Source organism: Ahaetulla prasina, chromosome 1 (assembly GCF_028640845.1).
Source record: "Ahaetulla prasina isolate Xishuangbanna chromosome 1, ASM2864084v1, whole genome shotgun sequence".
In the NCBI taxonomy this organism is placed as follows: Eukaryota; Metazoa; Chordata; class Lepidosauria; order Squamata; family Colubridae; genus Ahaetulla; species Ahaetulla prasina.
In genome coordinates, this window is record NC_080539.1 from 40,973,035 (window position 1) to 40,989,601 (window position 16,567).

A 16,567-nucleotide genomic window follows, 5' to 3' on the forward strand; every position below is an offset into this window, starting at 1 on the left:
TGTATATCTGTATTTCCAGGCTGTTCAGTTGTAGTAGCTGCTACTTTTTTTTTTAACTATACTCAGTCAACGTTTCTACAGGACCCAGCAGCACATAACACCTGCAGGTATATTCATTGAAATGCCACTGCCCCACCCTTCACAAACAGGTGTTGCTATGCACCTTCCAACCGCAAAACACTAAGTGCCAGTGAATATGCAGAGAGATGAATTAGGCTTAGAACTTCTATCAGGACTCAAATTGCTGTTCTTTAATGGGTAGTTATGCCCTTGGCTAGATGCATAAAATAAATATCTGAAAGATTTGCTTATAAAGAAGTTGGGTAATAGCTTAAAATAAGGAGAACAGGTTGGAAAGTGGTTGAGTTCCAGATTCTCTTCACATATTGTTATAAGAAGGCAGAAAAAGGCCTCCAACACTTGAAAAATTCTGTTAGCAAAACTGCCAGAGATGGGCAGATGGTTTGCTCAGCTTTAGATGACAACTTGATATGAGAGTAAGAAAAGAGTTCTTCATTGTTTGATAGACACAACTACACTGCTATCTTGGTAAAAGTGCAATAGTGGATTGCCATTATCTTCTTCCAGAATTTCTTTCCAATCTGGAGATGGCCAATGAAATAATAAGAATATACTGTCTTTGGCATTTTCAAGATCAATCAGGAATGGTTAGGTACTGTCACCTCTGATATGATATAAGAGGTAGCACTGGCAGTCTGCATGCTGTATCTATGCCACATAAATGAGCTACTGCATGGCAACCAGAAAGAACTATGTTCTCTGGAGAGCATGAAACCATGATATGAACGTAATTCACAACTGAAACCTTTGCCAATTTACATTCAGAGGAAGGATCCAAACAGTTGATGGGGGAACATGTTCCAGCAAAGTTCATTCAGTTCAAAATTTCTGCAATGCACAATTGTACATACACACACATTCTTTTTCAGCAGTGTCTTGAAATAATCATGAGATGCTCATGTGGCCTTCTTTTTCTTGGACTTTTCTGAAAAATGTACATTCAGCTGCAATTAAGTTAATTGATAACTTATATTTCCTCAACTTAAAAAACCTCTTAGCATAATACTAGGCCTTGAGGGTTCTAGAAATAGCACACATGGTTCCCCTTACTCCCATTTTATTATATCTTCACAAGAAAGCTGTTAGGTAACTAAACAGAGAGACTGGGAGAGATCTACTAAGTCATCTACTAAGTTCAGTGCCTGGATGAATTGGGATTTGAAATTGGAATTCTATTAGGCTACCCATCGGTGTCACATACAGGCTCACTCAGAATGGAAGAGTTGAAAGGGACTTTATAGATCACCTAGTTCACTTCCCAACCAAGGCCATAATGCCATGTCAACTATTCTCTAAAAGAACTAGTATTAATTCATAGTGTAGGTGAAAGCACTTGTGGTATTATAATGTATTTTGCTAAAGTTGGGAGAATCTATTTTTCTGAATTCTAAAGAGTACATAAACATCCATAAAAGGAGACTACTGATTTCACATGGACTCATCATGAAAATAGAAAAAAAGAGGAGGTGATTAATATAAGCAGCTGATAATGTGCAAACCAGCCATTTCTGGTGGTATAATAGTGCAACTATATTGTGGCTTCAGATTGCTTTCCAGTAATATTTCCAATTCTCAAAAATAAATTACAGGTAGTCCTTGACTTATGACCACAGTTGAGCCCCAAATTTTTATTGTTAAGTGAGAAAGTTGTTAAGTGAATTTTGCCCAATTTTATGACCTTTCTTGCCACAGTTGTTAACTGAATAAGTGCAATTGTTAAGTTAGTAACACAGGTGTTAAGTGAATCCAGCTTCCCCATTGACTTTGCTTGTCAGAAGGCCACAAAAGGGGATCATATGACCCTGGGACATGACAACCATCATAAATTGCAAAGTGTCTGAATTTTGATCATGTGATTGAGGAGATGATGCAATGGTTGTAAGTGTGAAAAATGGTCATAAGTCAGTGTCATTGTAACTTTGAATGGTCACTAAATGAACTGTTTAAGTGGAGGACTACTTCTATTTGTTAATATATTTTCAACAACAATTTATCACTGAGATATTATAACACAGATACTTTCTGAGAATATTATGAAAAAGTTCATCAACAGAGCACTCCACTAAGAGTTCCAAGAAAACCAATAGAACCCAGCCTTCTGTTGGAAGTCAAAACTGCTAAGATTGGAAATTATACCGTAAATTTGCAACAACACAACACTTAATGCTGGTGAACAAAGAGACCAATTAAAAGAAAGAATAATCTGATGTATTTGAACATTTATAATCCCAAATGTAATGTATTCCCTTCTGAAACAAATAAAACATGTATTTCCTAAATATTTCAATCCGTCCACACAATTTCATATATTTGCATTTGGGGTATTGTCTGTAATGTAGGTATAATGCTGAAATATTTGATGAAATATGACACACACATTGTACAAATTGAAGAGCTGGAAAAACTCCCAGGTAAATTGTTAGCTAGAGACAGAAATATTTCAGCATAGCTTCCTCCCCCCAATTTCTTTTTATTTTTCGCACAGGAGAATATGATTTCAGCTTTTAAAAAGGCAGAATATTGCCCAGTACTGGGACATTAAATTATTGTTTTTATAGCAGTAAAAATGTAAAATAGGAAGCCACTTTAAGAAATGTATAAATATGAATGATACACAATTTGAAGACTTTGTTTTATACATCCAATATATGAAGTTCAGTTAGGCAGCCTTCTAAATGAAAAATACATTTCTGTTTTGAAGTAATATTCTTTTTCCAACCATATTAAGGATTGTTGGAGGAGAAACAAATAAGGATTGTGAGTGGATTGACAAAAAGACCACCTAGTAGACTCAATGGTAGGATTAAACCCTTGCTTCACAGTTTTATTTTCCTCACCATTACCACAACATCAGTTAATCTCTTGCAAAAAAGCAGGTCTGGAAGTAAGAAAAAGGAAGCACTTTTCTAATTTGAGTTTGGAACAAGCTCAGCTACCAATTACACTCTCTTGATACAGTATCCAAGCAACAGGCAAGAGGTTGAAAGGAAGTGGAATTCAAAGAACAACTTTTTGCTCAATAAAAACAAAAGGTAAAACACACAGAAAAATGTTGTAGGACAATCCCTTTTGGAAATACGCCCATTGCATATTTCATTTATGTAAAAATGTCTGAAAAAGCTGCCCACTGGCAATAACATAAAAAGGATAATTTGGCCTTTAAATAAAACCTGGCAAAGGCAAGGAAAATCAGCTTTTTAAAATGATAAAAGTGAAAGGGCATTTTTCACCAAGAAAGCGATTCTTTGAATTTTTGTTCTATAGATAGATCCTCTCATCCTTGTTTGCTTTTCATTGGCATCCAATTGATCACTTTAAGAGGACTAGATCAGATGGGGCAATGATCTGCTCCAGCAGACTCTATCTATATATGAGTGTGCAATAACCTATTAGCTTTTTCAAGAAAGTAAGTTAATAAAAAGCCTCCTTAAACTACTTACTCATCAGCTATAAAAGTACCCAGTGAAGTATTTGCTAAACTAAATGTCATTTTTCACATTTTCCATTATCTATTAAAGAACACACTAATATCAAAACAGTAGTTTAGCTTATTGTGCTCACTGGTACCCATGTCTTCCAATCATATAGCTGAGGTGACAACAGTGAACCTCAAAATTAGAACAATGCATATGCAGTCCTGCTTAGATAAGCAAATTGAGACACTCAAGCAGAAATACAAAAAATAATCAGCAATTGTACAATTAGTAATATTTGTATTTCTTAGCTCATTCTGATTGTTTAAAATTGCCTCCTCAGTCCAAATCAGCCAAATATTGATTGATTACTTATAAAACTGAAGAATATTTGCACCTTAAATAGGCCTCAAGAGTTTAAAAGATCCCCCTTTGCCTTCTCTGAATGAAAATCCTTTCTCCAGCCTTCAGCTCTCCATAGTTGCTAATAACCCATTTCAAAGATAAGCATGCCTACTCTTATATCACCACTATAGTAAGTGCTTTTCCTCTCTCCTGAGCAGCAGAGCTGGGCTAAGGTTAATGGTCTCCTTTTGAAGCAGACACTGCTTTTCTCCTGTTCAGCTGGTGTTCAAGCAGATATAAAATGCCCCATCCACTCAGTTTGACAAACATCAACCAGACTAATACTACCATACACTACTCTCTTCAAATGCCAAGGGATGCACAGATGTAGACTTAAATAATATTCATCAGACTGATGGATCTTGTAGCCCTGGCTTTCCTTTTTCCCTTGATAAAAAGCTTCACTAATGCAAAAAAGGAGTGTGTGTGTGTGTGTGTGTGTGTGTATGTGAAATCTAGAATAGAATAGAATAGAATAGAATAGAATAGAATAGAATAGAATAGAATAGAATAGAATAGAATAGAATAGAATTTTTTATTGGCCAAGTGTGATTGGACACACAAGGAATTTGTCTTGGTGCATATGCTCTCAGTGTACATAAAATAAAAGATATGTTCATCAAGGTACAACATTTACAACACAATTGATGATCAATATATCAATATAAATCATAAGGATTGCCAGCAACAAGTTATAGTCATACAGTCATAAGTGGAAAGAGATTGGCGATGGGAACTATGAAACGATTAATAGTAGTGCAGATTCAGTAAATAGTCTGACAGTGTTGAGGGAATTATTTGTTTAGCAGAGTGATGGCCTTCGGGAAAAAACTGTTCTTGTGTCTAATTGTTCTGGTGTGCAGTGCTCTATAGCGTCGTTTTGAGGGTAGGAGTTGAAACAGTTTATGTCCAGGATGCGAGGGATCTGCAAATATTTTCACGGCCCTCTTCTTGATTCGTGCAGTATACAGGTCCTCAATGGAAGGCAAGCTGGTAGCAATTATTTTTTCTGCAGTTCTAATTATCCTCTGAAGTCTGTGTTTTTCTTGTTGGGTTGCAGAACCGAACAAGTTGTTTGCAGTTGCATCAGCTTTTGTGATTTCAAAATAGGCACGTGGATAAAATTAATAGTGATGTTTTGCGTTCCCTCCTCCCCTATTCAACGTTTAGTTTCAACTTGAGGTCATTTGATTTCATATTTTCATAGTTTTGCCAATTACAATTTATGATATGAGATTAAAAACATTAGAATAAAACTTTAATTGTACTAGAGATGCAAAATGGTACAAGTCTGGGACTGCCTATATGTATTTTGTCAGTATTTGTGTTATATGTCTGGCGAAAAATATGGCCTCTAATTTGTTTTTTTTTTTTTGAGGGTGTGTGTTTTTATATGGCTAATTGAGGTTGTAAGGTTATGAGTGCCTAAGGTATTATTTTCACGCCATAAAACCCCTTCCCAAAATCCCAAAGGTGCCTTTCAAAAGGCAACTGGACAGTTTTTGTTTTTTCCTTGAAGATGTTTCATTTCTCGTCCAAGAAGCTTCTTCAAATACATGTCATGATACACTGAATTTTAAAGAACAACATTCAACTGAAACCACAATTTTTCTTGATGGGATTAATGCATGGGTGTCAAACTCAATCGCGTCACATGACATATTGCAATATATCATGACTTTTTTTTTCCTTTGCGGAGCTGGAGTGGATGTGGCCCATGCATGATGCATCTGGCCCACAGGCCGCCAGTTTGACACTCTTGGATCATTAATGTATAATCAATTAGAAAAGAGCCAAGGAAGGTTGTTTTTTATACTGCTTGGAGACTATTACTATGTATGTGAAGAATGGGACATACAGAAATAACCACATTGGAGAATTGGTTGGTGAAGATAACAAAACTATCAGAAATGAACTTGTTTGATTAGACAAAAATTCAATAGCTACATTTATTAGTGATTGGAAACCCCTTATGGAATTTTGCTGGAAAAAAAGAGAAAAATTAATTTGTAATTTATGGGTTTGAAAGGATAGCTTATGGAAAGAAAGAAAGAATGTTGTAAACTTAGAGACACAGAGTAAAATGTAAACGTATTTATCAAGATCAGAACCTGCTTCTTTAGTATCTTTTTATTTTAAACTATTTCTTTTTCTATATTTCTTTTTCATTTTTATTACTTGTCTTTATTCTTCCTCAATTCAAAATGTGTACTGTGTTTAACTTCAATAAAAAATATTTTAAAAAAGAAAACAGCATATTTACTCAATATTATCCAATAGTGGAGCAAGAGAGAAACAATTCATTTTCCAAACTAGAAATTCCCAATAATGATTTTAAAAAATGGGGGGGGGGGAAATGTAACCCTTTTATTATTGGCAACCTCTTCTGTATTGTCATGGTTCTCCCACTTACAACTCATTCACTTTGTTCCTACCAATCTTAAGCAAGCCAAAACATAAAGAATAGTTCTTTAATGTTTCCAGAGTTAATAGCCAGCTACATCTGCATATTTCATTTGAATGAATTCAAGTATCTATTCTCCTAATTCCATTTATCAAATCCTGGGCAAATTATTTATATGCTTCTGCTTATTTATTTGTTCAGTAATCAATCAGCTCTTTTTCATGCATTTGGTGTTTTTTTTAAACAACTTTCTCCATTCAAATAGGCATTCTGAAAGCTGAACAAGCTGGTAAATGTAGCTCTCTTCTCTTGCACATACATTTCACGTGCATACATACAAACCAATCACTATATCTTATTAGATGGCAGGTATGTTAGCATGTACAGCGGTGCTTAAACGTTTGTGAACCCTTCTGAATTGTTAATATTTCTGCATAAATACAACTTGTGATCTGTTCTCCACACATCATATAAAATTAGATAAGGAGAATCCACTTAAACAAATGAGTTAAAAACATTACACTTGTTTGTGTATTTATTAAAATGCTCCAAAGTCAATTCCCTCAGGATCCTTTCCTTCCTCCTTTCTCAACTTCCTAGCTCCCTTCATCCTAGCTATTTGTTCCTTTCAGACACTTTTAAAAAAAGTTTTGGCTACAATACTCATTTCTATATCTGTTTTCGTCTATCTTATTCTTATTCTAAAATCTTTCCTTTTAGCATGAGATCATCTGTAAAGGTACAGAGATAAATGTAAAATGTATTCCCAAACTCCTCTTGTCTTTGTTATATTCATGCTAAATGCTCAAGCACTAAGGTAAATGTTATTTACTAAGGTTAGATACCATTTTATCAGAGCCCCAGTTCATTTACTAATCTACTGAGGATTTTCTCTTTTCTTTAGAAGGAATTGTTCCAATTGGATAATGAACCTATTTTCCCCTATTAAATCTTGGAAATATGGATTGTTGTGTGTGGTGTAGTGCTGGCAAGTGACTGGGAGTAAAATAAAATAAAATTGAACAGGCCATTTTTCAAATTCCTTTGAGCCAACTGGCAGAATTTCCACAAAACTCCGAAATTTAGGCCAGTTTCAGAAAGCTCAAGAGTAAAATGGAATTTCTTGACTAATAAAAAGCAGCAAACTTCATTTGGATACATATTAAGACTTGTCAAAGGGATGCGGTGGCTCAGGGGCTAGGACGTTGAGCTTGTCGATCGAAAGGTCGGCAGCTCAGCGGTTCGAATCCCTAGTGCTGTGGTGTAATGGGGTGAGCTCCCATTACTTGTCCCAGCTTCTGCCAACCTAGCAGTTTAGAAAGCACGTAAAAATGCAAGTAGAAAAAATAGGGACCACATTTGATGGGAAGGTAACAGCGTTCCGTGCGCCTTTGGCATTGAGTCATGCCGGCCACATGACCACGGAGACGTCTTCGGACAACGCTGGCTCTTCAGCTTTGAAACAGAGATGAGCACCGCCCCCTAGAGTCGGCAACGACTAGCATGTATGTGCGAGGGGAACCTTTACCTTTACCTAAGACTTGTCAAACGAAATACCAATTCACAATAAACGTGAATATTCACATGTGTAGTTGTTTTTTTTTCACCTAGATTTTACTATGAACTCAAAACTACTCCAGAGAGTAGTTTATCTGGAGAGATTTTTAAAATGTTTTTTTTTATGTCTTCTGATCAAAATGGCTGTAATATAGTTTCACCTTGAAGAAGCCAGCTGTTCCTAGGATACCAGCCCTCGATTAAACAAGAAAAAATCTCAATCAGGCACTTTTCATTTTATGTTTCCATCTGCTACTAAGCAATTCCTTCAAATGCCCTTTGCATAACTTAACTCTGGTCATCTCTACTGCCTCTGCAGTCTTCTAAACTTTTATAGTACAAATATTACCAGTATTTAATTTAGCCTTGCAGATGTTTCACAACATTTATATAAGAAAGTGCTGGAAACGTCATGTCCCAGAACAACATGCTATAAAATGGGAAGAAAATTATAGCATAGTAAAACACTAAGGCTTTGCTGGCAGAAGGCTCAAATTTCAAACTTAACTCTTGAACCAAAAGATAGGCAAAATGATCTTTGTCAGACCTTCAAATAGTTCATTCAAATATTTGAAGCGAAAGATCCAAAATGGTTTCTTCTGATACTTGGATACAATCAGGGATATCCCATATGACAGGGATGGCTAACCTTTTTGCCATCGTGTGCCAGGAGGGGGGGCGGGAGGGTTGCGTGTGCACGTGCCACACCCATAATTCTATGTGCCCTGTCCCCATGAATGCACGTGCAACTCCTCCCCTACTCCTGGCACGCGATGGCCTGGTAGGCCTGTTTTTCTCTCTCACCTGGCTCCAGAGCCTCTCTATGAGTCTTGGGAGGGCGAAAACTGCCTTTCCCATTCCCTGGAGGCCCTCCAGAGGCCAGAAACAGCCCGTTTACCAACTTCCAATTGGATAGGAAGTGATGTTTTTTGCTGTCCTCAGCCTCCAGAGACTCCTAGAGAGGCTTTGGAGGCTGAGGACAGCAAAAAATGTCACTTCCTGTCTAACTGGAAGTTGGTAAACAGGCCACTTCTGGCCTCCGGGGTGTGTGTATGGGAAAGGTAGTTTTCATCCTTCCAAGATTCCGAGAGGCTCTGGAGCCAGGTGAGAGAGGAAAATGGGCCTTCCCCAACACTACCGAGGCCTTCTAGAGGCAGGAAACAGTTTGTTTCCCTATTTCTGGTGGTCTGAGCTGGAGCTGAGCTTGCGTGCCAACTGATATGGCTACGTTCACCATCACGGCCATATGATTTGGCAGCTACAACAGTGATCCGGCCGCCAGAGGGACAAAGAATCTAACCTCAATTCAATAATGATTGCTAAAATTCTTAACTACTACTAACGTACCTCTCCTCTTAGACATTCTCAAGCAGAAGCTAAACACAGATTCTTAATTTTGATTTCTATGCTAGGCATGGGGTTGAACTTGCTAGTCCAAATATTTTTTTCTTAATTAGGATTCTATTATTCTATCTTGGAAAATACAAATGATCATAAAGTAGGATACAATTAAATTGAAATTGATATGTTGGAACTTTCTATCAAAGTCAAGTTCCTTTCAAATGCTCATCACAAAACATTACTTCTTCATTCCAAGCTAGGAAGCAAGGAGGAGACAAAGCATAAAGTTCCTTTTTATTCCCTTTGGATTAGCCCCAGGTGACAGCATTCATAACTACTAATCACATGTAAGGCTGTTATATTTACAGTAAAAGCAGGAGAGTACAGAATTTCATTTGTTGCTAAGAACAGCTGTCCTGGAGGAATATGTAGGATCTCCAAATGAAATATGGAAGATGTGTATAGGTAGTCCTTGACTTACAGCAGTTCATTAGTGATCACTCAAAGTTGCAACGGTACTGAAAAAAGTGACTTATGACTGTTGCAGCATCCCTGAGGTCACATGGTCAAAATTTAGATGATTGGCAACTGCCTCGTGTCCCAGGATCATTTGATCCCCTTTTGTGACCTTCTGACAAGCAAAGTCAGTGGGGAAGCCAGATTCTCTTAATAAACCATGTTAACTTAACAACTGCAGTGATTCACTTAACAACTATGGCAAGAAAGGTTATAAAATGGAGCAAAACTGACTTAACAACTGTCTTGCTTAGCAACATAAATTGTGGGCTCGATTGTGGTCATACCTCAAGGACCACCTGTATTTCCAATCTCTTTAGTTTCAGGACTTCTCTGAATAATAAAGAAGCTTATTTATCATATGTGAATGAAACTTGCATACTTCCCAATACGTCCCCAAATATGGGTAAGAACCAAGTAGTCACTTAGTCTGGAAGCGAGCAACTCCATTCTTTGGACATATGGAAAAGGAAATGCTTTCAGCTTCTCCTCCTAGTTTTTAGGAACATTTCTCAAGAAGAGTGTTTTTTAATTGCTTCATATACATTCTAAGGTTTCATGTCACTCTCAGCTCCCCTCCAATGTCCTTTACTGTTACTTGAAATCATTTAAGTAGGAAAAGGCAAGGAAACAATCATTTCCTATTTCTTTTAATGAACAAATGCTGAAAGAATTGTGTGGGATTTTTTCTGAACAAATAGTCTAATGCCTTTATACTTTATATCTTTGCTATCTCCTGCTGTTGAGAGTACAACTAAATATTAAAAATAATTCTAGTACGTTAAATATACTTCAGACATATGGTAAGACATTCCTTGTGAAATGATTGCCTATTGTATCTACTCTATAAATGCACGCATACCAAATACATGAAAAGGAGTACATATTTTTATAGAAGCATGAAGCAGTTCTAAATTTAGCATTATTTCACATCTACAGAAAACTTCTTAAAGCAATTAAAAGATGCTTCTTTTAGACAAGCTAAATAATTGAATAATCCATATTATATTATATGTCCTGCAAGTGATTACTTTGTATATATTATTTACTGCTCAACCAGAGTGTGAAGTAAACAATTAAAATCAATCAAGATACTTAGGTGATGGAATGTCTGTGAGCTTCCAGTGTTACTAACCTGATGCCATCCAACTGCAGTTCTAAAATATTTGGAGAGCATTACTCTGATGAAAGATTAATATGACCTATTTGACCTAGGCTTTGTATAGTCCTAATCCATGCTGGACATAGGCTGGGTTACACTTTGTGGCAAGCTATGTTGTGTTTTGGTTTATTTGCCACCGTATTTTGAGAAGCTTAGTCAGTGTCTCTTATAAATCATGATGTATAGCTTAGTATGTTGTACAAATCTACCCAGTTGTTTATTTTTTATTTATTTATTTTTGTTTATTTATTTTGTCACAACGGTATATATAAGCATAAGCATAAAATAACTATACAACATATAAGCATATATTTAAGTATAAGCATGAAATAATTATACGAGTTGGATACGATCAAGGGGAACATTAGGACAGGAACGGTAGGCACACTGGTGCTCTTATGAACGCCCCTTACAGACCTCTTAGGAATGGGGTGAGGTCAATAGTAGATAGTTTTTAGTTAAAGCTTTGGGGATTTGGGGAAAAGGCCACAGAATCTGGTAGTGCATTCCAGGCATTAAGAACTCTGTTACTGAAGTCATATTTTCTGCAATCAAGATTGGAGCGGTTCACATTAAGCTTAAATCTGTTGTGTGCTCGTGTATCGTTGCGATTGAAGCTGAAGTAGTCTTCAACAGGAAGGACATTGTAACAGATGATTCTATGAGTTAAGCTCAGGTCATGCCAAAGGCGGCGGAGTTCTAAATTTTCTAAGCCCAGGATTTCAAGTCTGGTGGCATAAGGTATTTTGTTGTATTCAGAGGAGTAGAGAGCTCTTCTTGTAAAATATTTCTGGACACGCTCAATTGTATTAATGTCCAAAATGTGGTGTGGATTCCAGACAGGCAAGCTGTATTCAAAAATTGGTCTTACAAATGTTTTGTATGCTCTGGTTAGTAGTGTAATATTTCTGGAGAAGAAGTACATAAGATTAAGTTTACAACTCTTAAAGCCTTTTTTGCAATGTAGTTGCAGTGGGCTTTGGCACTTAAATCATTTGATTTGAAAATTCCAAGGTCTTTAATGGGGTGAGGATCATCTACAAGGTAATGTCCATCAAGCTTGTATTTAGTGTTCTGATTCTTTTTTCCAATGTGTAAGACAGAGCATTTGCTGGTTGAGATTTGGAGTTGCCATATTTTTGATCATTCCGACACAAAGTCAAGGTCTTTTTGAAGGGTAGCCGTATTGTTGGTAGTGTTAAATAGTTTAACATCATCGGCGAAGAGAACACAATTACTTATAATATGGTTTTATTCAATAAATTAAGGGGTGAATAACACATGGTTGTTCATATGTGAATTAAGTGTTAGATGTGAATTACGTAAGTGCTTTGATTAGTTTACTCAGGTCCTGGGGCCAATTTTTTTTAGGGCTTGGGTAGCAGCCTGCTCCTTAGCCATTCCATAGAATATTTTCCTCTCATTCCCCATGAGCTCTTTAATTTGCTTCACCAATCTCTCTCTCTCTCTCTCTCTATCTCCCTCCCTCCCTCCCTCCCCTTCCCTCCCTCCCACCCACCCTCTTCCAGAGGGAGAAGGGGAAGGAGAAAAAAATAACTTGGAGATTATGGCTGGCCATTTTGTGTTGCAAGCACGCAAGAAAAAATTCCAGCATCTTCCCAACTGGCATGGCCCCACCTTGCAGTATGTCTCATGCTGCTGAGGCATTTTGTTCAGAGGTCAGGAATGTTGGCAAGCTACCATGGGGTTTAGGAAATCATTTACAGAGTGTGTTGAAATGACTATGCAGGGCATTGCCCCAAAAAGTCAGAGGAACCTCACGTCACAATGACCCAGTACTCCTCACGTATTCCAATCTGTACTCCAACTATACAAAAACCCTTGAATCATGTGTGGACTCTCCCATATCAGATGACTTTAATATATCAAGGGCAGCAATTTGTATGGAGGTGACAATCAGCTTAGAGCACTGCAAACTTCTTGACTTTTAGAAAGCAACCCTGAAAGCTTGAGACTTTAGTTTCTATTGTCTTTCTTTAAGAACTGAGTAATAATCACCAAGATAAAAGATTAGTATAGAGAGGACATTATACTGCCCTCTAGCTTTAGTAGGATTCACGACTACTAATTGGCACTGTAGTTAGATACCTATATCCAAATGATACAAAATGACTGGACTGTTGTAGACATTGGTTCTAGCCTGTGATAGCTGATTTATGCATCTGAAGAAGTGTTCTAAGTGTACATCTATATACAGGTCAAATCAGCATTTTAAACTCAAGCCAGTGTGTTTACCAATACACTGAGTTTTTCAATTGTTATAAAATGTCTGTAAATATTGATTCTTTTAGGATTATACTCTCTGGACCAAATTAGAATTCTTTCCATTATGGTTTAAGAGTGTTGTTAAACCAATTGGCTTCCAACTTAGATTTAGATTGTTTTGAAACATGATCTCTTATGATGATGATACTTCCAATATCAAAGTGCCTCAAATAATTTTTCAATAAAACATCAATTAAATACATGCAAGATGCATTAAACAACGTAAAATAAAAATAGTGGGATAAGGATTTTTTCTTATCACCCACTTTTTATGAATATGGTTTTCTGCAACCGTTATATACATTACATTTAAGACAAATCCGTTTTTTGCCTGCCGAAAGTGAGACTGTCTCCTGTTCTTTTGAACAGCTATATATTTCAAAGAGAGGGTTTAGGCAACTGTTTTTCAGTTTTAATACAAATATTCCCAATAGCTTCATTTTTCTCTTTTGACAAGCCAAATTAAACCAGGAGCTCTTCAATTATCTACGATTTCTTAATGGTTCTGGAATAAGGCAAAATGTTAAACTTAGATTTTGCCCCCTTCCCCCTATATTCAGAGGCAATAATGTGTCATTCATGCCTTCCTTCATCCCTGCCAAGGTCCCTACCTAAACAATTATTTAAAGATTCTTTTAATTAAGAAAATGAAAGAGAAGCTAGTATGATACAAAGCAAAGACCATGTTCCCAGGTCTCCTATAGATCTAAAGGCATTAATACAAATCAAGAGTTGGTTGCTACTCAGTTCTTTTCTTTCTGACTATAGCAACCATTTTGTGAGAGTATGTATATTTCACTCTCAATACTTCTTACTGACCTCAAAAGATTAAGGAGCCCAACCTACATTTCTCTTAAACTGAAACCATATAACTGCAAAGTGTAGCTGTAAATAGGTAAAAGATAATCCTGACCATCTTCTGCTTTATTCTGATTCTATGCTTGATCATAGCTGTTCAATACCTGAAAAGCATTTGCTGAAATCAACAGGTTGGAAACAGGCCATGAAAATCATGTATAGTAATGTTCATGTCAGAGATGTTATAACAATAAGAGCTTTACTGTGAGAAGCAGGATTAACTATATCATTTATTTGGTGAAATAAGTAACAGCTTCAAGCACTGTAATGAATGGAATATAAATTGGAGCCAAACCAATGAAAGTGGTTTAAGTATTGGGTTAGAACTGGGAGAACCAGGTTCATGTCCAGCCTTAAACATGAAAATTCGCTAAGAGTCTTGAGTTAGCCACCGACTCTCAATTCAACAAAGTTGCTTCTTGTGAGGACAACATAAATAGGAGCCTCATATTGCACCTCTCAAAAAAAGATGGGATCTAAATCCCATTTACTTCCTTTCTTCATGTTTATGTTTATATCTATATTTATCTTGTACGTTTGACAAACAAATAAAATAAAAATAAATAAATAAATAAATCTAACAATCATTTGTCTTTTTTTTTTCCATTCACTTGTGTCCAATTCTCAGAGACTGCCTGACAAATCCCTGCAATTTTCTTGGCAAGGTTTTTCAGAAGTGATTTGCCATTGCTTCCTTCCTAGGACTGAGATCACCCAACTGGCTTTGTGCCTAAGGCTGTACCAGAACCAAGGGTGAAATCCAGCAGGTTCTGACAGGTTCTGGAGAACCGGTAGCAGAAATTTTGAGCAGTTCGGAGAACCGGCAAATATCACCTCTGGCTGGTCCCAGAGTGGGGTGGGAATGGAGATTTTGCAATATCCGTCCCCCAGGAGTGGGGAGGGAATGGAAATTTTGCAGTATCCTTCTCTTACCACATCCGCCAAGCCACACCACAGAACTGGTAGTAAAAAAATTTGGATTTCAATACTGACCAGAACTCATGATTTCCCAGTTTCTAACTTGATGCCTTAACCACTACATCATACTGGCTCATATAACATATAATATTCATATAACCACTCACTATCCATGCCATTTGCTGCCAGCATTATAATGTCTTTGAGTTATTCCCAGTGATGTTTATAGAGTGACCAGCAATGTAATTGGCTATTGAGTGAGTGAGGCTGTGATTTTGGCTCTAAAGAGGAGATCCATATAAAGATCAGCTATGGGAAAAGCAGCTAAAACAGTGCATCTTTTTCTCATCTCAGTCAGCAGGTTATTAAGCCACTGTGGTGGGGGAAAAAACTTTAATCTCCATTTAATTATTTGAAAATAGATTACATCTCCTAAAGAGTTCAAGGTCATCTCTTCTGGTTCAAATTGATCTTTATCTTCTTTGTTGACGCATGACAGCAGTGAGTTAGCTGGTATTAGGATATAATTGCTGCTGATATCAGAATTATGTCCATTTATTCTTTTGTAGTTTTTCCAATGCAAATTGCCATAAGGGACAACAGATCCAGGTTTGCATTACATGGGAAGATGGGCAGGTATATATATCCCTGATTTGGAGGTTATTGTTCCCATTAAAGTCACCCACAGCATCGGGAATTAATATTTCTAAAAATGTTGCCACGTGATGACTCTTTCCCCTTACTGTTACAAATGCCTGAATGTGCAAAGTGAGAACAGTACTTTTATCACAGATACAAGATAAATTCTCTGAAATTAGCATTTCATTATTCTTTCTCGATTGAAACGTGTAAAGAATGTATTGCAATACAAATACTTACACTGTGTTTTCCTATTATTTATAAATTGCACAGCACACTAAATTATATCCTGCTATATACATTATAATTATTTAATTCAGTTTTCCCCAAATTCATTAAAGTAGCTTAAAATTAAGTATCTCTGATTGCATTTTTTTTTCATTTGGTTTTAACACCAAATCATATTGCAGGTTACAAGGCATCAGGCTTTCAGGTCATGATTTGGGCCCTAAAAAAACCCAGTTCATTAAACCAGGATGTTTAAACCATGGTTTAAGTCATAAGGGACAGATTCAAATATTGCCCCAAGCCAAGTGTAAACAAGCAGGCCATTTGGTGTTTATTTCATAAACTAAGACCATATAAGCCTAAAAATGAGGTATTTTTAAAAGATCGTTCTCGATCAAGAGTATTTGATCCACTTCCAGAAAGTTGTCCTTGGGGTTGAAATGTGCAATAATCAAAGATATTTATAATCAATCTCAGGCTGCACAATTAACCCACTGCAGCAATAGCAATCACAGCAAAATTCCTACCTGCTAAGGCTTTAATGCGAGACCTCTCAAACAGCCGAGCAGAACTATTCTCATTGTCCCACTCATCCACATCCCAGCGGTTATTAACATCGCTATATTGCTGTTGGATTTCAATGTTGTCATAGTCTGTTGCTACTGTTGTCGTCATCTTGAATCTTCTCAAGCTGGTCTCAGCATCAGCTACTCCTTAGGAAATCTGCAATAAGGAAAGGTGGGGGGCGGTTTGAGGGTA

At 36.8% G+C, this 16,567-nt stretch overlaps 1 protein-coding gene and 1 long non-coding RNA gene across 2 annotated transcripts in view; one reads left to right on the plus strand and one right to left on the minus strand.

The window, feature by feature from the left end:
• SPTBN1 (spectrin beta, non-erythrocytic 1) overlaps positions 1-16,567 on the minus strand; it is a 192,886-nt gene that overhangs the window by 111,683 nt on the left and 64,636 nt on the right. Inside the window, exon 2 of the mRNA XM_058164940.1 lies at positions 16,336-16,531. Within this exon, the coding sequence (XP_058020923.1) occupies positions 16,336-16,483 (148 nt within the window). The 5' untranslated portion in view covers positions 16,484-16,531. The remainder of the gene's footprint in view (positions 1-16,335; positions 16,532-16,567) is intronic.
• Positions 1-16,567, plus strand: part of LOC131189096 (uncharacterized) — a 29,806-nt gene that overhangs the window by 3,738 nt on the left and 9,501 nt on the right. The window lies entirely within an intron of this gene.